The sequence below is a fragment of the Pelophylax lessonae genome, assembly GCF_965119305.1.
Source record: "Pelophylax lessonae genome assembly, chromosome: 9".
NCBI classification, from domain to species: Eukaryota; Metazoa; Chordata; class Amphibia; order Anura; family Ranidae; genus Pelophylax; species Pelophylax lessonae.
Genome location: NC_138776.1, coordinates 272414418 through 272439522, shown reverse-complemented (window position 1 = coordinate 272439522; position 25105 = coordinate 272414418). Strand labels below are relative to the sequence as shown.

Below are 25105 nucleotides of genomic sequence, written 5' to 3'. Positions count from 1 at the left end.
AGTCTTTGCACCCCCCCAGTCCGGCAGTCTCTGCACCCCCCCAGTCCGGCAGTCTTTGCACCCCCCCAGTCCTGCATTCTCTGCATCCCCCCCAGTCCTGCAGTCTTTGTGCCCCCTCAGTCTGGCAGTCTTTGGCCCCCCTAGTCCGGCATTCTCTGCATCCCCCACAGTCCTGCAGTCTTTGTGCCCCCCAAGTCCTGCATTTTCTGCATCCCCCCCCAAGTCCTGCAGTCTTTGAGCCTCCCCCAGTCCTGCAGTCTTTGCCCCCCTGTCCTGCATTTTCTGCATCCCCCCAAGTCCTGCAGTCTTTGCGCCCACCCAGTCCTGCATTCTCTGCTCCCCCCCCCCCAGTCCTGCAGTCTTTGCACCTCCCCCAGTCCTGAAGTCTCTGTATCCCCCAGTTCTGCAGTCTCTGCATCCCACCAGTTCTGCAGTCTTTGCACCCCCAGTCCTGCATTCTCTGCATCCCCCAATCCTGCAGTCTTTGTGCCCCCCCCAGTCCTGCAGTCTTTGCATCCCTCCCCCCCCCAGACCTGCAGTCTTTGTGCCCCCCCCAGTCCCGCAGTCTTTGCCCCCCCAGTCCTGTATTCTCTGCATCCCCCCCAGTCCTGCAGTCTCTGCATCCCTCCTCCAGTCCTGCAGACTTTGCACCCGACCCCCAGTCCTGCATTCTCTGCATTCCCCAGTCCTGCAGTCTCTGCACCCCCCCCAGTCCTGCATTCTCTGCGTTCCCCCAGTCCTGCAGTCTCTGCACCCCCCCCAGTCCTGCAGTCTTTGCACCCCCCCCTTTCAATGGAGGGAAAGAAATGCCCCACTCTCAGTTGTAGGAAAAAAGTCCTGTAGTCAGTAGGGGAAGGGGGCGGGAGAGCAGGGATTCCCCAGAATGGGGGGTCCCTGCAAAAAAAAAAAAAAAAGTCCTCTGATTAGTGGGGGGAGTTGGTTGTAAGAAGAAATAACCGTGTGGGAGGAAGAATGCCATGACGTTGGTGGTCCCTGGAGGGCAAAAGACACATTTGAGTCAACAAGATGTGGTGGGGGTGCAATGGCAACATTGATGTTCAGAGGGAAGAATGGTACCCAGAGAGAGGTGGTGGGGAATGATAGGGCTTAGCAGGGGAAACAATAATGCCCACTGGGGGGTTGTGGAAGAACAAAAATGTCCAGCAAGGGGTGGGGGTGCACCATAGTGACAACCAGAGGGGCCAATTGTGTTAAAATCTCAGAATGGTTCCATGGAATCCATGAAGGCCCAGTTCCCCGTGCTCCTTTATTGACAATACCTTACCTCTTCGCCTCGAAAGTGGCCTAAATCTAGTTTCAAGATTGGTCCTCCAGAAACTTCAACGGGGTTCAGTTTTAAGTTTGGGTTTTGAAAGGATTTATGGACTGACCAGAAAAGACATTTCTACATATACAGATCTTAAGGTGGACTTTTATTCATCAACTTACAAAGAATTTCGTGATTTTAAGTATAATTTATTTTAATATTCATCCACTAGCAATATTTTACATAGTTGGTGAGGTTGAGTAAAGACACCAGTCCATCCAGTTTAACCTATGTCAATGTGTGGGTGTGTGTATGCGATTATGTCACTACCAATTCCCATATCCCTGTATATTGTGTTCACTAAGATGCACATCCAAAGTCTTTTGAAATTATCAACACTTCCTGCTGACACCACCAACTGTAGAATGGAGTCTCACATCCTTACCAGTCTAGCAGTAGAGAACATCCTGCAGTTTAAGGTGAACCACTTCTCATCCAAGTTCATTGAGTGTCTGCGTGTTCTCTTGAGCGACCTGAAACTGAATAGATTCCTTCTAATACTAGAATCACCATTTAGATATTTCTCTTCTCCAGGGAAAATAAGCTTAGTGTGTGCAGCCTTTCCTCATAATGAGGTCCCCCATCCTACATCACTGAGGTCCTTCATTATACATAACTGAGATCATCCATCCCTCATAACGGAGGCTCTCCATTCTCCCATAACCGAGGTCCTCCATCCAACATTACTGAGGTCATCCATTCCTCATAACTGAGGCCCTCCATCCCCCATAACTGAGGTTTCCCATCCTATATATCTGAGGTCCTTCATTATACATCACTGAGGTCATCCATCCCTCATAACTGAGGCCCTCCATTCCCCCATAACCGAGGTTCTCCATCCTACATCACTGAGGTCATCCATCCCTCATAACGGAGGTCCTCCATCCCCCATAACCGAGGCCCCCCATCCTACATCACTGAGGTCCTTCATTATACATCACTGAGGTCATCCATCCCTCATAATTGAAGCCCTCTATCCCCCATAACCGAGGTCCTCCATCCCACATCACTAAGGTCCTCAATCCTACATCACTGAGGTCCTCCATCGTACATCACTGAGGTCCTCCATCCATCATAACTGAGGTCCTCCATCCCACATAATTGAACTCCTCCATCCCCCATAACTGAGTTCCTTCATCCCCATAATTGAGGTCCTAAAGGCCCCATAACTGAGGTCTTCCATCTTCAATAACTGAGTTCTCCGTTCCCCCATAACCAAGGTCCTCCATCCTACATCACTGAGGTCATCCATCCCTAATCACTGAGGCCCTCCATCTCACATAACTAAGCTTCTCCATCCCCCAGAACTGAGGTCCTTCATCCCCCATAATTAAGGTCCTCCAGGTCCCATAACTGAGGTCTTCCATCCTCAATAACTGAGCTCTCCGTTCCCCCATAACCAAGGTCCTCCATCCTACATCACTGAGGTCATCCATCCCTAATCACTGAGGCCCTCCATCTCACATAACTAAGCTTCTCCATCCCCCAGAACTGAGGTCCTTCATCCCCCATAATTAAGGTCCTCCAGGTCCCATAACTGAGGTCTTCCATTCTCAATAACTGTGCTCCTCCATCCCCCATAACTGAGGTATTCCATTCCCCAATAACTGAGGTCTTCCATCCCCAATAACTGAGGTCTTCCATCCCCCCATAATTAAAGTCCTCCATCGTACATCACTGAGGTCCTCCATCCATCATAACTGAGGTCCTCCATCCCACATAATTGAACTCCTCCATCCCCCATAACGGAGTTCCTTCATCCCCATAATTGAGGTCCTAAAGGCCCCATAACTGAGATCTTCCATCCTCAATAACTGAGTTCTCCGTTCCCCCATAACCAAGGTCCTCCATCCTACATCACTGAGTTCATCCATCCCTAATCACTGAGGCCCTCCATCTCACATAACTAAGCTTCTCCATCCCCCAGAACTGAGGTCCTTCATCCCCCGTAATTAAGGTCCTCCAGGTCCCATAACTGAGGTCTTCCATTCTCAATAACTGTGCTCCTCCATCACCCCATAACTGAGGTATTCCATTCCCCAATAACTGAGGTCTTCTATCCTCAATAACTGAGGTCTTCCATAATTGAAGACATCCATACCCCATAACTGAGCTCCTCCATCCCCAATAACTGAGATCTTCCATCCTCTATAACTGAGCTCCTCCATAACTGAGGACCTCCATCTCCCATAACGGAGCTCCTTTAGCCCCCTTATAAGCTTTTATAAATAAGCTTTGCCCTTCTCTGGACTCTCTCCAGTTCCAACACATCCTTCCTGAGGACCGGTGACCAGAGCTGGAGGGCATACTCCAGATGTGACCAAACCAGAGTTGTATAAAGTGGTAGAAATATAGTTTGTATCTCTCATGCTAATAATCTGCTGGCCTTGCTTACTGCAGCTTGGCATTGCATGCCATTGCTGATCCTGTCATCTGCTAGGACCTCCAGATCCTTTTTTCTCTTTGATTCCCCTAGAAGTTCTCTTGCGCCTCTTTTGTCGGGATTTCTCTCTTTAAAGCTTTGAACAGCAGGGAAGATCAGACTACATAGCTGGAGGAACTTAAACAGCAGTGATATGCCCCCTCTCTCCTAGCAGAGTAGGCCAGACAGAACTTTGAAGTCTTTGGTCCTTCTCCTATGAGTATCAGAGTTCCCAGCCATATGAGGTGTATATGCTTCTTCCCAGTGTGAGATCTCTTATATGCCCCAAAATACAGTTTAATTTTTGAAACACTTACCGCACTCAGGACACTAACAAATCTCAAGAGTAGTGTGGTTTCTCTGATGCTTGGCAAGACTGGACTGTTCTGTAAAACTTTTCCCACATGTTGGGCAGCAATACGGCTTCTCCCCTGTGTGGCATCTCTGATGTTTAGTGAGATCTGATTTATTTACAAAACCTTTCCCGCACTCACTGCAGGGGTACGGTTTTTCCCCCGAGTGAAATTTCTGATGCCTGGCAAGGTAGGACTTCTCATAGAAACATTTCCCGCACTCGCGGCAGGAATACGGCTTCTCCCCAGTGTGAGATCTCTGATGTCTGACAAGCGCTGATTTCACCAGATAACACTGCCCACATGTAGGACAGGAATACGGCTTCTCCCCCGTGTGATATCTTTGATGTGTGTCAAGTTCTGATTTCCGTGAATAACATTTCCCGCACTCAGGGCAGGAAAACGGCTTGTCCCCCGTGTGACATTTTAAATGTGTGACAAGCGTTGATTTTAGCGAATAACATTTCCCACACTCAGGGCAGGAATACGGCTTCTCACCCGTGTGAGACCTTCGGTGTGCATCAAGATTTGATTTACCAAAAAAACATTTCCCGCACTCATGACAGGAATATCGCTTCTCCCCCGTGTGACACGTCTGATGTGCAGAAAGATAGGACTTCCGTGAAAAACATTTCCCACATTCAGGGCAGGAATACGGCTTCTCTTCCGTGTGAGACCTCTGATGTCTGACAAGGTCTGATTTCATTGGGAAACATTTCCCGCACTCTGAACAGGAAAATGAAATCTTGTTTGTATGATTCATTTGATGCCTCATCAGTTGGGTGTGCCACGCAAAACATTTCCCACACTCTGTGCAGGAATATGGCTTCTCTCCCGTGTGGGATCTTAGATGTCTGACAAGTGCTGATTTCACCGGGAAACATTTCTCACACTCATTACAGGAAAATGGCTTCTCTCCTGTGTGGGACGTTAGATGTCTGACCAGTGCCGATTTATACGGATAACTTTTCCCACACTCAGGACAGGCATACGGCTTCTCTTCTCTGTGAGATAATTGGTGTCTACTTAAAGTTGATTTATTGACAAAACATTTCCCACACTCCGCACAGGGAAACATCTTGGGAAGGGCGGTACCATCACCTAGAGTCTGGGGTTCTGCAGGATACGAGGAATACGATGGTCTGGCACTGTCCCTCACAGTCTGAAGTTCCTCAGGATAAGAGGAATACGATGGTCCGACACTGTCCCACACAGTCTGAGGTTCCTCAGGATAAGAGGAATATGATGGTCCAGCACCGTCCCTCACAGTCTGAGGTTCCTCAGGATAAGAGGAATACGATGGTCCATCTACACTGTGTGGTGCCGGATGGACATTTGAGGTAGCCGGGTTTTCTCCTGGACTATACTGTGTGATGTCCTCATCTTCTACTTTACAGTCTGGAGACAAAGTGAGACAATCCTCTGAGGTTTTCCTCATCTCCCGTCCATCTACTAAAATAGAAATACAAAGATTATTACTAGACATCAGCAGATTGGTTCCACCAAAACCAGGACTCCACCCACATATGGCAGCTTTGTCTCTAAGGAATAATTCCACCCTCAAGTCAACACCAGTTCTCTATTCAAAGACCCACACCAGAGACTACAGAAAATAACGAGAACTCTGTTTTAGAGAGGTGACAGGGTTGGGATTTTAGCCCAGTTGGTGGCACTTTTAATGGGGGAGCTGCTCAGCCTGCATCTCCTCACAGCTGATAGGTCACAGCATCACGGAAAGAGGGGATGAGGGATGCAATTGGTTGCATTGGTGTCTTGGATCTAAGCCCCACATTCATGATGACAAATTCCTTCACTTGAGGGTTACGCGCTCCACCATCAAATAAGGCCCCACCACTAGCAGACTCTGTGGTAGTTTAAACCACTGGGCAGTATTTAGTCATGGTCTAAAGAGAATATTAAGGCCTGAATAGTTATCCTGATTCCTTGAGGACATTTTATTGCAATAAGTATTGCTTTAGGACTGCGGCCCTACTCTCCTTGTGTTCCGGTCTCCCACATGGGGCAAAGAGAACAAACACCAACCCAACTTACCTTGTTGTGTTACTGAAATATACCGCTGTTATCAAACGTCTGCAGTTACTATTGTCAAGCGTGTTTAATCATCTCTTTTCTCTGGAGCTTATTGCTACCTTTAATAAATCCTGTTCATCTAGTTCGTGCTATTGGTGTTTCGGCGTACTTTTGGGTCGAATTACAGAACGGTATCACTTGAAAAGGTAGCAGCACCTCAAATTTGTAGTAGCTCCTGCAGGGGTATTGATACATGTGCAGACCTCGTCTAGTATTCTCCTAGCCCCCTTCTAAGAGCAATGACTGCTGCAGGAAGTGTGGGCCAAGTCAGCAAGATGAACCCAGTGGCCGCTGCTCAGTGGTGTGAAGAACCAAATGGTCACCTGGAGATAAGTGGGATGATGGACATACCGATTGACAAATGGAGTGGACCAAATTCTTTGGCAGCTGCAGCTCTAGTAATTGATTGTTGAGTGTTCATCCTAGACACACCGACAGACCCTCTGACTTGCTTTGAGGGTATGCATGTACAGCTAAGAGGGGACACCAAATTCCAGCTGACCCAACCAGCTCAGGGCATCCCAGCTAGAAAGGCTATTCCAAGAGACGTCCCCACCATCTCTGGTGCCCCCAAAACAACAATCCTCAGGATATTCGGTTCTAGTGCATACAAATTTTGTGCAGATGTGCTATGTAAACTAAGTTCTTACAGCACACAATAATTTCCAATCTTGGCACCAGGCAGCCTATTTAAAGAAGAGAGATGTACTAAGAAGTTGCCGGATAGTCCTCAGCTGTTACCTATGGCTTGAACCCTGAACGTATTCCTGAGAATCTCACTGCTGACCCAGTCTGCCCTTGGAGACTTGTCTCTCCTTTGCCTTTCTGCTACTGACCTTAGCTAGTTCCTGAATCCTGACCATGGCTTGTCTCTGATTCCTGTGTTGACCTCAGCTAGTTCCTGACCATGACTTTTCTGTTGGGTTGACCTCAGCTAGTACTTGGTCACGGCTTGTCTCTGATTCCTGGATCAAGCACAGCTAGGCTTTCTGACCATGGCTTGTCTCTGCTTATTCTCAGGTTGACATCAGCTAGACCGTGACTACACCTTGTTTTCAACTCTGCCTCCTACCCTGCCTTGGCTACTGACTATAGCCTGTCCAGGCCAAGCTTCCAGCCTGACAGTTACTTTCCTGTTAGTCTGCACATGCATGTCCCAGCTAAGCCTGCCTCCAGACTCCTGGCACCTATTCGACTCTGTGTCCTCTCACTCCCTGTGCTACACACCAAAGATGTATAGACCAAAGATGTAGAGCATGGGTGCTCAACCTGTGGGCCTTCAGCTTTTGCAGGATTACAATTCCCAAGAGGCCTTGCAAGGCTGACAACTACAAGCATGATAGGACTTGTAGTTTCGCAACAGCTGGAGGGCCAAAGGTTGAACACACATGGTGTAGAGGAAGCCCTCTTGTTATCTCGGTCTCAAAAGCCAAATATGTGATAGAGACCCATAGTCTGAGTGGTACAATCGTACCATTGTGAAGAAGTTGAGAATACTCTCATCGGAAAAGAAATAACACTGCAGTAGACATATCAGCAGCATTCCATGTAAAAACCATGATGTGGCAGGGTATTCACTTTACATGCTAATGTTCGAGAGAGAAGCTTGGATTCCAGTGGATGAGGAACATTTCTGAAAAGGCCATCACTGCTGTTTCTCAAGCCACTGCACCAGTAGGTAATAACCCCCACCCTATACCTGACATACCACGGTGGGCCACAACATTGCTTGCAAGTTATGCTAAAAACAGTTACTTGGTTCCATGTAGATGCTAAGATAATTATAGTTTATTCGTGACTACAAAATTCAGTTTCTTTGGGGACCAAAGACTTTTAGTGGGGGGGGGGGTGGATGTGTATCTCATCCTGTGGCTCCTTTAATTTTTGCACCCTGTGCTGAATAGAGGGTGTGGCTTAAAGGGGCATGGTTAAACAGAGTTTGAGTACCCTCGCTGCATATATTGCACATATATGGGAGTCCAAATACCTTCAAAATACTTCTTAACTACTGTGCCACATGAAAGTCTCACACTCTTATAATAGTTCTTCTAATAATTTCCTGCACATTGGATATATACTTTTTTTTAAGACGAGATGAGAGATTACATAATGTAAAACATAGCATACAGATTACAAGAATCATTACCAGATTATTATTAGTCAGTCCCCACCCTACTCTGGACCAATCAGTGAGCAGTATGGGTGGAGGAATGTATTTAGTGTTAATGACCCACCTGTGCTGATCTCTGTAGGAGTGTCCTCCTCTATAAATGTCCCCGTTATTCCATCCTCCTCCATAGACTGCTGATCATCCCTCACATACGTCTCTTCTTCTTCTGCTTTAACCTCAACTTTTATATCTATCAGATTTTCATCCTAAACCAAGAACATGAGAGAACATATCATCTCATGGGATCTATACACCATCTCTATGAGTCACTTTCATAGAAGCTCCGTCCCACCTACCTGATAACGGTGAGGGATGGTGTGACCTTCCTGTGTGGAATCCCTGGAATACAGAGGATGGGGACATCTCTCTGGTGGGTTTCTGTAGCTGGATGACTCTACCATGGTGTCCTGGTACAGATCTTTGTGTCTTTTTGGAATCTCTGACTCCTCCATCACCCCATCCTTATCATCCTCCTTTTTTATCTCTTCTTTAACCTCAACTTTAGAATCTCTCAGGTTTCCACTCTGAATATATAATAAAAATGACATCAATGGTAACAATGCAGATAATGTACAGATCCTAATGATACTATCAGTGATTGTTCCTCATCTACCTGATGATGGTGAGGGATGGTGTGACCTTCCTGTGAGGAATCCCGGGAATACAGAGGACGGGGACATCTCTCTGGTGGGTTCCTGGTTTTAGGTGGCTCCATCATATCCTTGTGTGCTTCAGAAAACTCCTTCATCACTCCATCCTCCTCTTTATACTCTTCTTTAATAACAACAATATAATCCTTGAGGTTTCCACTCTGAATATATAATAAAACATTCATTGTAACAAACATGCTGTTTATAAATTACAACTACTAATAACTGTCAATTATCTACCTGATGATGGTGAGGCATGGTGTGACCTTCCTGTGTGGAATCCCGGGAATACAGAGGACGGGGACGGGGACATCTCTCTGGTGGGTTCCCATTACTGGATCCATCTGTAGGAAACACACACACTGACTGAATACATTGTTTCTATGTGTTTATCAGATGATGGGGGATCTAGGTGGAGCCTCCGTACTGCTCTCTCCTTTACAATAAAGTCTCCTCTTACCCGGTGATGCGGATTGTCCATAATGATGTCCTTGTAGATATCCTTGTGTCCTTCTAAATACTCCCACTCCTCCATGGAGAAATAGACAGTGACATCCTGACACCTTATAGGAACCTGACACACACAATGATACAGTCACCATCCAGACACAAGGTTATCATGATATAAGGATGCTGGTAAAGATCTCTAACAGATATAGTAGATTGCACCCTAACAGGGAAGGGGGAGACCACAAGCTTAAATGAACACTTGTCTAATCCACCCAGCAATGATGGAGTGAGAAGTAAGGAGCCCTCTGCAGGAACCCTCAGGGAGCCCAGGGCTGGAATCTGATTGTCTAAAAAAGGCTGTAGCCAAGTCTCGCAACACTTACTATGTCAAGACCGTGGACTGAAGTTTTCTTTGGCTGTTTCAGAGTAGAACATAAGGAAGGAAAAATGATGTGCTGGTTGAGATGGAAATAGGAAACCACCTCAAGGAGAAAAGTGTCTTTAGGTTTGAGGACAACCTTGTCCTTGTGTAACACTAGAAAAGGCTCTTTACAGGATAAGGCTGTTAGAGATCCTCTTCATGGAGGTCACAGCAATGAGAAAGGTCACCTTGTGAATATGGTAAAAGAAACATTCCTAACAGGTTCAGATTGCATCCTTTGAAGAACCTAAAGAACCAGATGAAGGCCTTGCAGAGTCACAGGGGAAACAACAGGGGGAGAGATGTGTGTGACACCCCCAACAAAAGCCTCAAATACAGAATGAGAGTGCCAGTGGTCTCAGAAATAAAACTGCCAAGGCAAGGATTTGATGGTACCCCAAGACAGATGCTGATCTAGACCAGACTGGAGGAAGGACAGGTTGCATCTCATGGAGTAAACCCTACGATGAAGGATTAAGGACGCAATGGTAGACTTTGCAAAAATATGACTTCGTAGCCTTCAAAAGAGTAGGGATGACCAACCCTGATAAAGGACAGGGCTCATGAAGAATCGGGGGGGGGGGGACCCCACACCGTTTTTTTCTGTGATTTTTTTTTTTTTAATGGCGGCAACTCTTTTCTTTACATTCAGCCGTCAGCGGGGAAGCCTATGACTCTTTGGTTGTTAAAGACGCAGCAGCCAGCCGCTATTTAACAACCAGCTACTGGTTGTTAAGGATTACCACCAAGGTCTCACTACTAAAATATGACATTACTTCATAAAATAGCACATGCAGTATTTTAGCAGCGTTTCTTTGTGCATGCTAAAAATGTTTTTTGAAAAACGCTGAGCTGTATTTTATTGCATTTCTTAAAGGGGTAGATACTGCTTTGTGAATGGAGCCCAGTAATCTGGAGAGAAACTGGACATACAGCCCTGCCTCGAAGGAGGGTACAATCAGGCCCAAGAGCCTCACACAGGCACAAATTGAGCGGTGACCAAAGGTCACTAGCACTGGAGCAGAGACAGAAGTTTGTCCTGTGGAGATACAACTGAATCTCTGGCGAGAGTGCACCATCCACTGGACAGTGGCTGACAGGGATAGGAAGGACTGATCCTTTAGCAAGAGACTGCCCGGGTAACCCGCAACTTGCATTCCCTGGGAATGGAGCAGAACTTGGACTAGTGCAAGTAACTTGGTGAAAACTTGGGTGACCATGGGCAGGCCTAAGGGAAGGGTGGCAAATCGGTAATGCTGGCCACCCACTGCAATATTCACATAATGTTTGTGTAGAGGATAAAAGAGAATGGGTGCTCAAGATGTGGCATGGGTGCTCAACCAGCTGTTATGAAACTAAAAGTCCCATGAAGGATTGCAAGGCTGACAATTACAAGCCTGACTTCCAAAGGAAGAGTTCCACAACAGCTCAAGGGCCACAGGTTGAGCACTTATGGTGTAAGACAGCTATTGATGTAGAAAAATTCAACTGGATGGAGGGAGGCAATGACTGACCTAGCCAATTCCATGTGTAAAGGCCCCTACACACGATAAGAAAATCTGAAGGGAAAATTCGTCCGAGGACCGATTTTCAGATTGTTAGTATGGTGCTTTCGACAGCCAACTCCGACTTTTTGGCTGACAAAATCCTGATGTGCAGGCTATAAAATTTTTGTCGTCCTTAATAAAACGTCAGATTTTCATCTCATTAGTACAGTTTTCGTCTGAAAAAAAATCTTACAAGTAAGACTAGGCATGCTCAGAGGCGAAAGAACACATTCAAAGCAATCCAACACATGACATCACTTCTGAAGTAGAATTCTATTCTGTCGTGCCTGAAAATTTCTTATGAAAATAACCTCACTTTCCACATGAGACTAGCATGCCACAAAAAACGGACAACAGATCGGTCGATATCTGTACGGGGCTTTACTCTTGAACCCGCAGGAACAAACTGAGAGTGTTCAGATCCAGAACTTGCCAAGTGCCTCCCTCTGGCTTGGGAACAGTGTTGCCAACCGCCCGTAGATTTACGGGCAGCCCGTGAATTTTAGCCCATTTTCGGGCTGCCCGTAAATGCCCGTTACGGGCAGCGGCGCCCGTAATAAAGATGGCAGAACGGGCCGACACGCAACTGCGCATGCGCCGTTCCGAAGCCTGTCTGGCTCGGAAAAGCTCGCCTATTTCCGGCTGGACGGGCGCATGCGCAGTAAAGAACTGGTGACGGTTGGCGCCATTTTTAAAAGACAGTGAGTGACACTGTCTTGCTGACTGCGGCTAGAGAAGAAGAAGAGGACGGGGCTCTCCGCCGTCCTCTGGGAGAACCCTCCGCCGCCCCACCCGGTCGGTCCCCCCTCCTCCAATGGCGGGGCGCGAGTGGGATCGGTTCCAGAGAGAGGAGCTCATCGGGCAAATCACCGACATGAGAGTGCAGAATATGCAAGGTAGGAGCAACCCCCTCCCATCTACTACATAGCGGGGGGGGGGGGGTGGAGACGCACACTGCTATGTTAATGGGGGTTTAAGCATTATGGGGGATCCTAAAATCCTGGAGGTTTCGTCATTATGGGGGAGTGATCATTATGGGGGAGTAATTATTAGGGTGGAGTTATCATTATGGGGGGTCATATCATCCGGGGGTGTCATTGTAATGGGGGAGTCAACAGTTTGGGGATCAAATCATCCTGGGGTTCTTATTATTTTGGGGGTCTAATTGTTATGGGGGTCATATCATCCTGGAGGTCCCATTAATATGGGGATTATATCATGAGGGGGGTCTCATAATTCTGGGGGTCCCATCATCGTGGGGGTCCCATCATCGTGGGGTCTAATCATCTTGGGGGAGTTATTATTTTGGGGGCAGAGAAGGACACTGTGCTATGGGGGCTAAAGGCAGGGGGCGGAGGACGACAGTGCTGTGGGGGGCTAAAAGCAGGGGGCAGAGAAGGACGACAGTGCTGTGGGGGGCTAAAGGCAGGGGGCAGAGAAGGACATTGTGCTATGGGGGCTAAAGGCAGGGGGCAGAGAAGGACATGTAAATAGAGAAATATGGTTTATGACTTTTGTTTAACTTAAACACATTGCTAATAGCACTATCTACATGTTTATAGCTTAATTATTCATATTTGCACGGTTTAGCACTGAAAACGGCTATTTTATGTACATTTTTGCAGTGCCAGTAAAAAATTGGTGCCGTCCGTAAATTTTGGCATTCTGCCAGTAAATTTTAGTCCGGGGGGTTGGCAACACTGCTTGGGAATTGTTAATAGGTTCAAGTAGAAACCCTGAAAGTGCTCCTCATTCAGAACCGTTGTGTTGACCTCCTGCGAGAAGAGCTGCTGAACAGCAACAAGAAGATCTGCCCGTCTTTGCAGGGAGAGAGGCACATTGGAGAGCACGAAGCAGGTTGGAGGCAAATTCCTGAGACTTTTTTTTTTTTAGCCCCTGAAAATTTAAATTTTTGGAAGGTTTGTTCAATTTTCTAGTAGGGATCGAATCGACACTTGTTTTTGACGGTATGAACGATAAAATCCAAAGGAGCAGGGTGGAAAGTTTTTCTCAAATTAAGAAAATTCTAACTGTGGATTTTCTTAAGAAAAACCAAATCACAAAGTAATGGAAACCCGTTTTATACAACTGGGATAGCCGGTCTGGGCAAAATGTGCTTTCAAATGAAATTGTTCGACTTGGTGATGGCAAGAAAGAAATTTCTGATGAACGATTGCTCTACAAACACTCAAAAGAGAATCTAACCCTGTATGGGTGTCAGGTAAACTGACGAATACGCATGCGCGGCCAACTCCGGGCAAGATCAACTAAGAACGTGCGTGCGCCAATGCGCACACACGCACGCGGGACGTGACGGCGCTTGGCGCCAAACGGCCTATTTAAACTCAGCAATGACAGGCACTAGTTGCTGGATGATCTTCAGCTCCCTGTGTCCCTTGTTTTGCCTTTATCTTGGATTTCCTGTTGCCGACCCGGATTGCTTGACCACCGACTCTTCCTGATACCTCTGGCTTTTGACCCTTTGGCTTGTCCCTGGACTTTCCCTGTTTTCTCCAGTGTCTGACCCGGCTTGGCTATTGACTCCGCTGTACCAGTCTCATGTGGGCTATCCAACTCACCTTGTTCCTGCAGCACACCTGCCTGGCTTGTCAAGTGTTCCAGATCCGCCTTGGACCTATCACCCATTGGCCTCAGCCACCATCTGGCCATCCCAGCCAGCAACCCGTGCTACTTCGGGCACAGCACTCCCTGTCTCACCTCCAGGGGTGTTCTGCACCTAGCCGCAAGGGGAGCCCTCTCTACACTCCGGCTTTGGATCAGGTACGTGACAATGGACATCTTTAGAAACTCCAGAGGAAGAAGGTCCTCTCAGAAGGGATAGACTGATGAGTCGAAACTGGAGGAAAAAGGTGACACATCTACGAATTAAGGAGAATGTTTCGGCCCCGTAAGTGGAGGAATGTTCTGACCCTGAAGGGGAAATCTAGGTTTCCACACTATATATGTGTGTATCATCATCTGCTGGAGATAAAAGAGGTCACAGTGACTATGGAGGAAGAGGACGGACATGACGGGGGGGGGGGGGGGGTTACTGTGTGTAAATATACAATAAGATCTTATTACCTCCTCTGCGGCCACTTCCAGCAATATCTCCTCTCTACTTCCTCCCAACTCACCTCTCACCCGGAACTTCCTGTCCTTATTTGACCTCACTTCCTCTTTGTATTCTCTTTGTGGAGGTCAGAGGAACTGCAGCCCTGAGAAATGTCTCAATGAATGTATTGAGAAGGGGGCTGAATGTCCTGTTTTGTTTGGATACGGGCTTTACCCCTCCCCCAAACAATGGGCTCCCTGTGTCTCCCTTCCCAGCCCTGTGGTTTCTGTGTTCCTACACCAGTCTCTCATTTCCCCCCAGACCTGCATTCTCTGCACCCCCCCCCCCCCACAGTCCTGCAGTATTTGCATCCCCCCCCCCCCAGTCCTGCAGTCTCTGCATCCCCCACAGTTCTGCAGTCTTTGCAAACCCATTCCCAGTCCTGCAGTCTCTTCAACCCCCCCCCCCCCTCCTGCAGTGTTTGCGCCCTCCTCCCAGTCCTGCAGTCTCTGCATTCCCCCAGTCCTGCAGTCTTTATGCCCCCCCTCCCAGTCCTGCAGTCTCTGCATCTCCAGACATCTCAAGTCTCCCGCAAGTCGCGGGAGACTCCCGCTATCCGCCCTGAGCTCACGGACACCCACGAGCTCAGGGCAATATCCCGGCTGTGAGTCAGTCACAGAGTGAGTCACTCAGATGAAATGACTCATCGATGCAGGCAGGAGTGTGTCAGCTGTCAGCAAGCTGAGCCTGCACACTCAGAGAAATCACGTCGGAGCCGAAGTAGATCCGGCTCACAGGCGGAGTGATATGAGTCATGCACTCCGCCTGTGGGAGGAGCTGCAGAGAGCAAGCAGCGGATTTGCTCTCTACTACAGCCACATTCTACTCCAGGAGGCATTTTGGCGCCCGCGGGACCGTGACACTGTGACACCCCACTCTGTGCCAGTAGTAGTACCAGCAAGTGACCAGGCCAGTACCAGCAAGTGACCAGGCCAGTACCAGCACCAGTGACCAGGCAAGTACCAGCAAGTGACCAGGCCAGTACCAGCAAGTGACCAGGCCAGTACCAGCAAGTGACCAGGCCAGTACCAGCACCAGTGACCAGGCAAGTACCAGCAAGTGACCAGGCCAGTACCAGCAAGTGACCAGGCCAGTACCAGCACCAGCAAGTGACCAGGCCAGTACCAGCACCAGTGACCAGGCCAGTACCAGCACCAGTGACCAGGCCAGTACCAGCACCAGTGACCAGGCCAGTACCAGCAAGTGACCAGGCCAGTACCAGCAAGTGACCAGGCCAGTACCAGCACCAGTGACCAGGCCAGTACCAGCAAGTCACCAGGCCAGTACCAGCACCAGTGACCAGGCCAGTACCAGCACCAGTGACCAGGCCAGTACCAGCACCAGTGACCAGCACCAGTGACCAGGCCAGTACCAGCACCAGTGACCAGGCCAGTACCAGCACCAGTGACCAGGCCAGTACCAGCACCAGTGACAAGCACCAGTGGCCAGGCCAGTACCAGCACCAGTGACCAGGCCAGTACCAGCACCAGTGACCAGCACCAGTGACCAGGCCAGTACCAGCACCAGTGACCAGGCCAGTACCAGCAAGTGACCAGGCCGGTACCAGCACCAGTTACCAGGCCAGTACCAGCACCAGTGACAAGCACCAGTGACCAGGCCAGTAACAGCACCAGTGACCAGGCCAGTAACAGCACCGGTACCAGCACCAGTGACCAGGCCAGTACCAGCAGTAATGACCAGGCCATTAACCAGCACCAGTGACAAGCACCAGTGACCAGGCCAGTACCAGCACCAGTGACCAGGCCAGCACCAGGCCAGTACCAGCACCAGTGACCAGGCCAGCACCAGTGACCAGGCCAGCACCAGTGACCAGGCCAGTACCAGCACCAGTGACCAGGCCAGTACCAGCACCAGTGACCAGGCCAGTACCAGCACCAGTGACCAGGCCAGCACCAGTGACCAGGCCAGTACCAGCACCAGTGACCAGGCCAGCACCGGTGACCAGGCCAGCACCAGTGACCAGGCCAGCACCAGTGTCCAGGCCAGCACCAGTGACAAGCACCAGTGACCAGGCCAGCACCAGCACCAGTGACCAGGCCAATACCAGCACCAGTGACCAGTACCAGCACCAGTGACAAGGCCAGTACGAGCTCCAGTGACCGGCACCAGCACTAGTGACCGGTACCATCACCAGTGACCAGTACCAGCACCAGTGACCAGTACCAGCATCAGTGTCCAGTACCAGCATCAGTGTCCAGTACCAGCATCAATGTCCAGTACCAGTGACCAGTACCCGCACCAGTTACCAGACCAGTACAGTACCAGCATCAGTGACCAGCACCAGTGACCAGGTATACTGATTACATTTCATTTCATTATTCTCTGGTAGTGTTAAATTGGAAAGGGGGGGGGGGTGCGGCGCAGGCGTGCGTGGGGGGCGGGGCGTCGGCGTGTGGGGGGGGGCTCACCTCCCTGAAATGACTTTGCCACCTCCCTGAAATGAGTTTTTGCAGGTTGGGATGTCTGCATCTCCCCCCCCCCCCCGTCCTGCAGTCTTTGCACCCCCCTCCCAGTCCTGCAGTCTCTGCACCCTCCCGTCCTGCAGTCTCTGCACCCCCCCCAGTCCTGCAGTCTCTGCAACCCCCAGGCCTGCAGTCTCTGCAACCCCCTCAGTCCTGCAGTCTTTGCGCCCCCCCAGTCCCACATTCTCTGCATATCCCCAGTCCTGCAGTCTTTGCGCCCCCCAGTTCTGTATTCTCTGCATCTCCCCCAGCCCTGCAGTCTCTGCACCCAGTCTTGCAGTCTTTGCACCCCCCAGTTCTGCATTATCTGCATCTCCCCTAGTCCTGCAGTCTTTGTGCCCCACTTAGTCCTGAATTCCCTGCATCCCTCCAGTCCTGCAGTCTCTGCACCCCCCCCCCCCCCTCAGTCCTGCAGTCTTTGCGCCCACCCCTTCCCTCCCCCCCTTCAATGGAAGGAAAAAATGCCCCACTCTTAGTTGTGGGAATAAAGTCCTATAGTCAGTAGGGGAAGGGGGTGGGGGAGCAGGGATTCCCCAGAATGGGGGGTCCCTGCAAAGAAAAAAGTCCTCTGATTAGTGGGGGGAGTTGGTTGTAAGAAGAAATAAATGGCCAGTGTTAGCGTGTGGGAGGAAGGATGCCATGATGTTGGTGGAGGGAAAGAGACGCATTTGGGTCAACAAGATGTGGTGGGGGTGCAATGGCAACATTGATGTTCAGAGGGAAGAATTGTACCCAGAGAGAGGTGGTGGGGAATGATAGGGCTTAGCAGGGTAAACAATAGTGCTCACTGGGGGTTTGTTGAAAAACAAAAATGTCCAGCAAGGGGTGGGGGGGGGGGGACCATAGTGACAACCAGGGGGGCCAAATGTGACAATTGTGTTAAAATCTCAGAACGGTCCCATGGAATCCATGAAGGCCCAGATCCCCGTGCTCCTCTTCACCTTGAATGTGGACAAAAATCTAGTTTCAAGTTTGGTTCCCCAGAAACTTCAACGGGGTTCAGTTTTAAGTTTGGGTTTTGAAAGGATTTATGGACTGACCAGAAAAGACATTTCTACATATACAGATCTTAAGGTGGACTTTTATTCATCAACTTACAAAGAATTTCGTGATTTTAAGTATAATTTATTTTAATATTCATCCACTAACAATATTTTACATAGTTGGTGAGGTTGAGTAAAGACACCAGTCCATCCAGTTTAACCTGTGTCAATGTGTGGGTGTGTGTATGCGATTATGTCACTACCAATTCCCATATCCCTGTATATTGTGTTCACTAAGATGCACATCCAAAGTCTTTTGAAATTATCAACACTTCCCGCTGACACCACCAACTGTAGAATGGAGTCTCACATCATTACCACTCTAGCAGTAGAGAACATCCTGCAGTTTAAGGTGAACCACTTCTCATCCAAGTTCATTGAGTGTCCGCGTGGTCTCTTGAGCGACCTGAAACTGAATAGATTCCTTCTAATGCTAGAATCACCATTTAGATATTTCTCTTCTCCAGGGAAAATAAGCTTAGTGTGTGCAGCCTTTCCTCATAATGGAGCTCCTCCATCCCCCATAACTGAGGTCCCCCATCCTACATCACTGAGGTCCTTCATTATACATAACTGAGATCATCCATCCACCAACACTGAGCCCCTCTATCCCCCATAACTGAGGTCCTCCATCCCTCATAACTGAGCCCCTCCATCCCCCATAACTGAGGTCCCCCATTCTACATCACTGAGATCATCCATCCCTCATAATTGAGGCTCTCCATCCCCCCCATAACTGAGGTCCTCCATCCTATATCACTGAGATCATCCATCCCTCATAATTGAGGCTCTCCATCCCCCCCATAACTGAGGTCCTCCATCCTATATCACTGAGGCCTTCCATCCCCCATAATTGAGGTCCTCCATCCTACATCACTGAGGTCATTCATCCCTCATAACTGAGGTTCTCCATCCCCCATAACCGAGGTCCTCCATCGTACATTACTGAGGTCCTCCATTCGTCATACCCAGTGAGCCCGGTCTTTTGCAACCTTCCCAGTAGGGCCTTTCCCCTCCCAAAAACCCCCCCTCTTTTTTGGAATCTGTGCGTGGTTGCTTAGGGTTCCCGGTCATATATTTCCGCATGGGTTCTCCACTTACTGTTGGGCCACTTTGACCCACAAGGATCACTGGATCCCACTCACAGCACAGTTTTTATTTATTTTTCCTCCATTCGTCATACCTGAAGTCCTCCATCCCCCATAACTGAGTTTCTTCATCCCCATAATTGAGGTCTTCCATCCTCAATAACTGAGCTCCCCCATCCCCCATAAACGAGGTCCTCCATCCTACATCACTGAGGTCATCCATCCCTTATCACTGAGGCCCTCCATCTCACATAACTAAGCTCCTCCATCCCCCAGAACTGAGGTCCTTCAACCCTCATAATTGAGGTCCTCCATGCCCCATAACTGAGGTCTTCCATTCGCAATAACCGAGCTCCTCCATCCCCCATAACCGAGGTCTTCCATTCTCCCATAACCAAGGTCCTCCATCCCCCATAACTGAGGTCCTCCCTCCCCCATAACTGAGGTCTTCCATTCCCCCATAACTGAGGTCCTCCATCCCCCATAACTGAGGTCCTCCCTCCCCCATAACTGAGATTCTTCATCCCCCATAACTGAACTCCTCCATCCCCAATAACTGAGGTCTTCCATCCTCTATAACTGAGCTCCTCCATAATTGAAGACATCCATCCCCCATAACTGAGCTCCTCCATCCCCAATAACTGAGATCTTCCATCCTCTATAACTGAGCTCCTCCATTACTGAGGACCTCCATCTCCCATAACTGAGCTCCTTTAGCCCCCTTATAAGCTTTGTTGCCCTTCTCTGGACTCTCTCCAGTTCCAACACATCCTTCCTGAGAACCGGTGACCAAAACATGACAGCATACTCCAGATGTGACCAAACCAGAGTTATATAAAGTGGTAGAAATATAGTTTGTATCTCTCATGCTAATAATCTGCTGGCCTTGCTTACTGTAGCTTGGCATTGCATGCCATTGCTGATCCTGTCATCTGCTAGGACTTCCAGATCCTTTTTTCTCTTTGATTCCCCTAGAAGTTCTCTTGCGCCTCTTTTGTTGGGATTTCTCTCTTTAAAGCTTTGAACAGCAGGGAAGATCAGAATACATAGCTGGAGGAACTTAAACAGCAGTGATATGCCCCCTCTCTCCTAGCAGAGTAGGCCAGACAGAACTTTGAAGTCTTTGGTCCTTCTCCTATGAGTATCAGAGTTCCCAGCCATATGAGGTGTATATGCTTCTTCCCAGTGTGAGATCTCTGATATGCCCCAAAATACAGTTGAATTTTTGAAACACTTCCCGCACTCCGGACATTAACAAATCTCAAGAGTAGTGTGGTTTCTCTGATGCTTAGCAAGACTGGACTGTTCTGTAAAACTTTTCCCACATGTTGGGCAGCAATATGGCTTCTCCCCTGTGTGGCATCTCTGATGTTTAGTGAGATCTGATTTATCTACAAAACCTTTCCCGCACTCACTGCAGGGGTACGGTTTTTCCCCCGAGTGAAACTTCAGATGCCTGGCAAGGTAGGACTTCTCATAAAAACATTTCCCGCACTCGGGGCAGGAATACGGCTTCTCCCCCGTGTGAGATCTCTGATGTCTGACAAGCGCTGATTTCACCAGATAACACTGCCCACACGTAGGACAGGAATACGGCTTCTCCCCCGTGTGATATCTTTGATGTGTGTCAAGTTCTGATTTCCGTGGATAACATTTCCCGCACTCAGGGCAGGAAAACGGCTTGTCCCCCGTGTGACATTTTAAATGTGTGACAAGCGTTGATTTTAGCGAATAACATTTCCCGCACTCAGGGCAGGAGTAAGGCTTCTCACCTGTGTGAGACCTTCGGTGTGCATCAAGATTTGATTTACCAAAAAAACATTTCCCGCACTCAGAACAGGAATATCGCTTCTCCCCCGTGTGACACGTCTGATGTACAGAAAGATAGGACTTCCGTGAAAAACATTTCCCACACTCAGGACAGGAATACGATGGCTTCTCTTCCGTGTGAGACCTCTGATGTCTGGCAAGGTCTGATTTAATTGGAAAACATTTCCCACACTCTGGACAGGAAAATGAAATCTTGTTTGTATGATTCATTTGATGCCTCATCAGTTGGGTGTGCCACGCAAAACATTTCCCACACTCTGTGCAGGAATATGGCTTCTCTCCCGTGTGGGATCTTAGATGTCTGACAAGTGCTGATTTCACTGGGAAACATTTCTCACACTCATTACAGGAAAACGGCTTCTCTCCCGTGTGGGACGTTAGATGTCTGAGCAGTGCCCATTTATACGGATAACTTTTCCCGCACTCAGGACAGGCATACGGCTTCTCTTCTGTGTGAGCAGTTAGATGTCTGACAAGTGCAGCTTTGCGTGGACAACATTTCCCGCACACAGGACAGGAAAATGGCTTCTCCTCTCTGTGAGATAATTGGTGTCTACCTAAAGTTGTCTTATTGAAAAAACATTTCCCACACTCGGCACAGAGAAACATCTTGGGAAGGGCGACAACAGGACCTAGAGTCTGGGGTTCTGCAGGATAAGAGGAATACGATGGTCCGGCACTGTTCCTCACAGTCTGAGGTTCCTCAGGATAAGAGGAATACGATGGTCCGGCACTGTCCCTCACAGTCTGAGGTTCCTCAGGATAAGAGGAATACGATGGTCCGGCACCGTCCCTCACAGTCTGAGGTTCCTCAGGATAAGAGGAATACGATGGTCCGGCACAGTCCCTCAAAGTCTGAGGTTCCTTAGGATAAGAGGAATACGATGGTCCATCTACACTGTGTGGTGCCGGATGGACATTTGAGGTAGCCGGGTTTTCTCCTGGACTATACTGTGTGATGTCCTCATCTTCTACTTTACAGTCTGGAGACAAAGTGAGACAATCCTCTGAGGTTTTCCTCATCTCCCGTCCATCTACTAAAACAGAAATAAAAAGGTTGTGGTTAGACATGAGTTAGGACTATGCAACATAAACCATAGTGTTCAGAGTGCAGGGGGCAGAAGTATGTAACATACAATAGCATTAGGATTGCAGGGGTCAGGACACAACCAACTTCCCAATAGGGAACCATTCAGACCCAACTTTAGTAAGTCACCATAAAGGCAGCATGGTAGTGAGCTGTATTTTACTGCATTTCTTAAAGTGGTAGATACTGCTTTGTGAATGGAGCCCAGTAATCTGTAGAGAAATTGGGCATACAGCCCTGCCTCGAAGGAGGGTACAATCAGGCCCAAGAGCCTCACACAGGCACAAATTGAGCGTGCACCAAAAGTCGCTAGCACTGGAGCAGTGACAGAAGTTTGTCCTGTGGAGATACAACAGAATCTCTAGAGAGAGTGCACCGTCCACTGGACATTGGCTGACAGGGATAGAAAGGACTGGTCCTTTAGCAAAAGACTGCCCGGATAACCCGCAATTAGCATTCCTTGGGAATGGAGCAGAGCTTGGACCAGTGCAAGCACCTTGGTGAAAACTTGGGTGACCATGGGCAGGCCTAAGGGAAGGGTGGCAAATCAGTAATGCTGGCCACCCACTGCAATATGCACATAATGTTTGTGAAGAGGATAAAAGAGAATGGGTGCTCAAGATGTGGCATGGGCGCTCAACCAGCTGTTGTGGAACTAAAAATCCCATGAGGGATTGCAAGGCTGACAATTACAAGCACGACTTCCAAAGGAAGAGTTCCACAACAGCTTGAAGGCCACAGGTTGAGCACTTATGGTGTAAAACAGCTATTGAAGTTGAAAAATTAAACTGGATGGAGGGAGGCAATGACTGACCTAGCCGATTCCATGTGTAACTCTTGAACCCGCAGGAACAAACTGAGTCTTCAGATCCAGAACTGGCCAAATGCCTCCATATGGCTCGGGAACTGTTAATAGGTTCAAGTAGAAACCCTGAAAGTGCTCCTCATTCAAAAACGTTGTCATGACCTCCTGCGAGAAGAGCTGCTGAACAGCAACAAGAAGATTTGCCCGTCTGTGCAGCGAGAGAGGCACATTGGAGAGCACGAATCAGGTTGGATGCAATTTCCTAAAACTCTTTTTTTTTTAGCCCCTGAAAATTTTAATTTTTGGAAGATTTGTTTAATTTTCTAGTGGGGATCGAATCAACACTATTTTTCGACTGTATGAACGATAAAATCCAAAAGGAGCAGGGTGGAAAGTTTTTCTCAAATTAGGAAAATTCTAACAGTGGATTTCCTTAAGAAAAACCAATCACATAGTAATGGAAATCCGTTTAATACGACTGGGATAGCCGGTCTGGGCAAAATTTGCTTTCAAATGAAATTGGCAGACTTGGTGATGGCAAGAAAGAACTTTCTGATGAACGATTGCTCTACGAACACTCAAAAGAGAATCTAACCCTGTATGGGCATCTTTAGAACCTCCAGAGGAGGTTTAGAGTGCAGGGGTCAGAAGTATGTAACATATACCATTAGGATTGCAGGGGTCAGGACACAGCCAACTTCCAAATAGGGAACCATCCAGACCCAAACGTGAGTAAGTCACCATAAAGATAGCATGGTTTTCAAGGCACATATACGAGGTGTGCCTAAAACGTTTGGTAAATGGTCCAAAATCTCAAACGGCAACATGAGCCAGGTGCGCATGCATGCACATTGCTATCTAGAGACACGTCGCGAGATGCCACCTAGCGTGCAGTACACGTGACCATATGGGTAAACCAGCTGCAGGCAGTGGAACGTAGTCAGTGTGAGAGGTAGGAGCACCGACTAAATTGGGGAAAACGGCGACAGAGACGTATGAAATGTTGATGCGAGTGTACGGGATGGAAGCCTTGAGCAGAACATGTATTCAAACGCTTTCGCAACGGGAAGGAATGGGACACGTTCAGATCAACCATTGACAAGCAGAACCACAGACATGATCGAGCGAGTGCGACAAATGCTGGCACGAGAAACTGCGACTGACTCTACGATTGATATCTGAGGAATTGGGCATTAGCAAGGACACGGTGCGCACCACTGTTCGCGAAGATTTGGGTAAGCGGAAGATCTGTTCCCGGTTTTTGCCGCATAAGCTGACAGACGACCAGAAAGCGGAACGAATGGAAACCTCTTAAGATTTCATTACCATGTGTGACCAGGATCCGTCCTTTTGGCCAACCATGGTCACAGGGGATGAGACCCGGTGCTACCAGTTCCATCCGGATTCCAATCGGCAATTGATGGTATGGCATTTACAGTCTTCTCTGCGACCCCATAAGAGTCGCCTACAAAAGTCAAAGGTCAAGACAATGTTGATCACCTTCTTCGACAATGATGGCATCATCCATTTGGAATTCACTCCTGCGGGTCAAATCGTGAATGCCGGGTTCTACAAGGAAGTTTTGCAATAGTTGCTACGACGCATCCGCCATTGCACAGGACTGTACAGTCGATGTTGCTGCACCATAATGCACCTGAGGACTGGGCAATCCGTGTGTGCCAATTCTTGGCTCAGCATGGCGTACCTGTTCTCGATCATCCACTGTACTCCTCTGATCTGGGGCCTGCGGACTTCTTTCTGTTTCCCCACCTGAAGAGCGTCATGAAAGGCGCACGTTTTGCGGACTTGGCAGCAATTCATGACTGTGTGACAGCGGTTCTGCAATCAATTCCTAAAGATCCCTTGGCCGACAGTTTCCAGAAGGTTTATGAATGTTGCCAAAAGTGTGTTGTGAAGGATGGAGATTATTTTGAAGGCCAATAAAGGTCATTTGTTTGGATCTTCTGATACCATTCACCCTACTTTTTAGACACACCTCGTATTCCAAAGCGGGGGTCCTTGAGAACGGAAGTATCTTAGAAACAAACTCAGTTCACATGAATCCGGCCTGTGGTGACTTACGCACATTGAGTCTGGATAGTTCCCCATTGGGAAGTTGGTCCTTTTATTTGAAGATTGTGTGTACAAGACTAATTACTACCTAATTGTACCTATTTTTCCATCTGAGAGGCAGTGGCTTCACCTTGGCCTACTCCTTTGCAC

General features: G+C 48.5%; 4 protein-coding genes and 1 long non-coding RNA gene across 5 annotated transcripts in view; 1 reads left to right on the top strand and 4 right to left on the bottom strand.

Moving 5' to 3' along the window:
* Positions 1–25105, bottom strand: part of LOC309562616 (uncharacterized protein) — a 679009-nt gene that overhangs the window by 428778 nt on the left and 225126 nt on the right.
* LOC309562621 (uncharacterized protein) overlaps positions 1–25105 on the bottom strand; it is a 478591-nt gene that overhangs the window by 237554 nt on the left and 215932 nt on the right. Inside the window, exons 9-10 of the mRNA XM_082266874.1 lie at positions 8977–9174; positions 8660–8887 (exon numbers count right to left, since the gene is read on the bottom strand). Of these exons, the coding sequence (XP_082123000.1) occupies positions 8660–8887; positions 8977–9174 (426 nt within the window). The remainder of the gene's footprint in view (positions 1–8659; positions 8888–8976; positions 9175–25105) is intronic.
* Positions 2192–2516, top strand: LOC309563042. The gene is made up of 3 exons (XR_014225704.1): positions 2192–2272; positions 2319–2410; positions 2479–2516. It is a non-coding gene; the product is annotated as an uncharacterized lncRNA (long non-coding RNA).
* Positions 3976–5585, bottom strand: LOC309562729 (uncharacterized protein). Its single transcript, XM_082267016.1, has one exon. The coding sequence runs from the start codon at positions 5538–5540 to the stop codon at positions 4080–4082; it is 1461 nt and encodes a 486-aa protein (XP_082123142.1). The 5' UTR covers positions 5541–5585; the 3' UTR covers positions 3976–4079.
* On the bottom strand, positions 20296–21626 carry LOC309562791 (uncharacterized protein). Its single transcript, XM_082267096.1, has one exon. It carries the CDS (start codon positions 21597–21599, stop codon positions 20412–20414), a length of 1188 nt encoding a protein of 395 aa, XP_082123222.1. The 5' UTR covers positions 21600–21626; the 3' UTR covers positions 20296–20411.

Bases quoted from the DNA above. Each gene is read 5' to 3' on its own strand.
- LOC309562729 (XM_082267016.1), bottom strand. From the start codon at position 5,540: ATGAGGAAAACCTCAGAGGATTGTCTCACTTTGTCTCCAGACTGTAAA.
- LOC309562791 (XM_082267096.1), bottom strand. From the start codon at position 21,599: ATGTTTCTCTGTGCCGAGTGTGGGAAATGTTTTTTCAATAAGACAACT.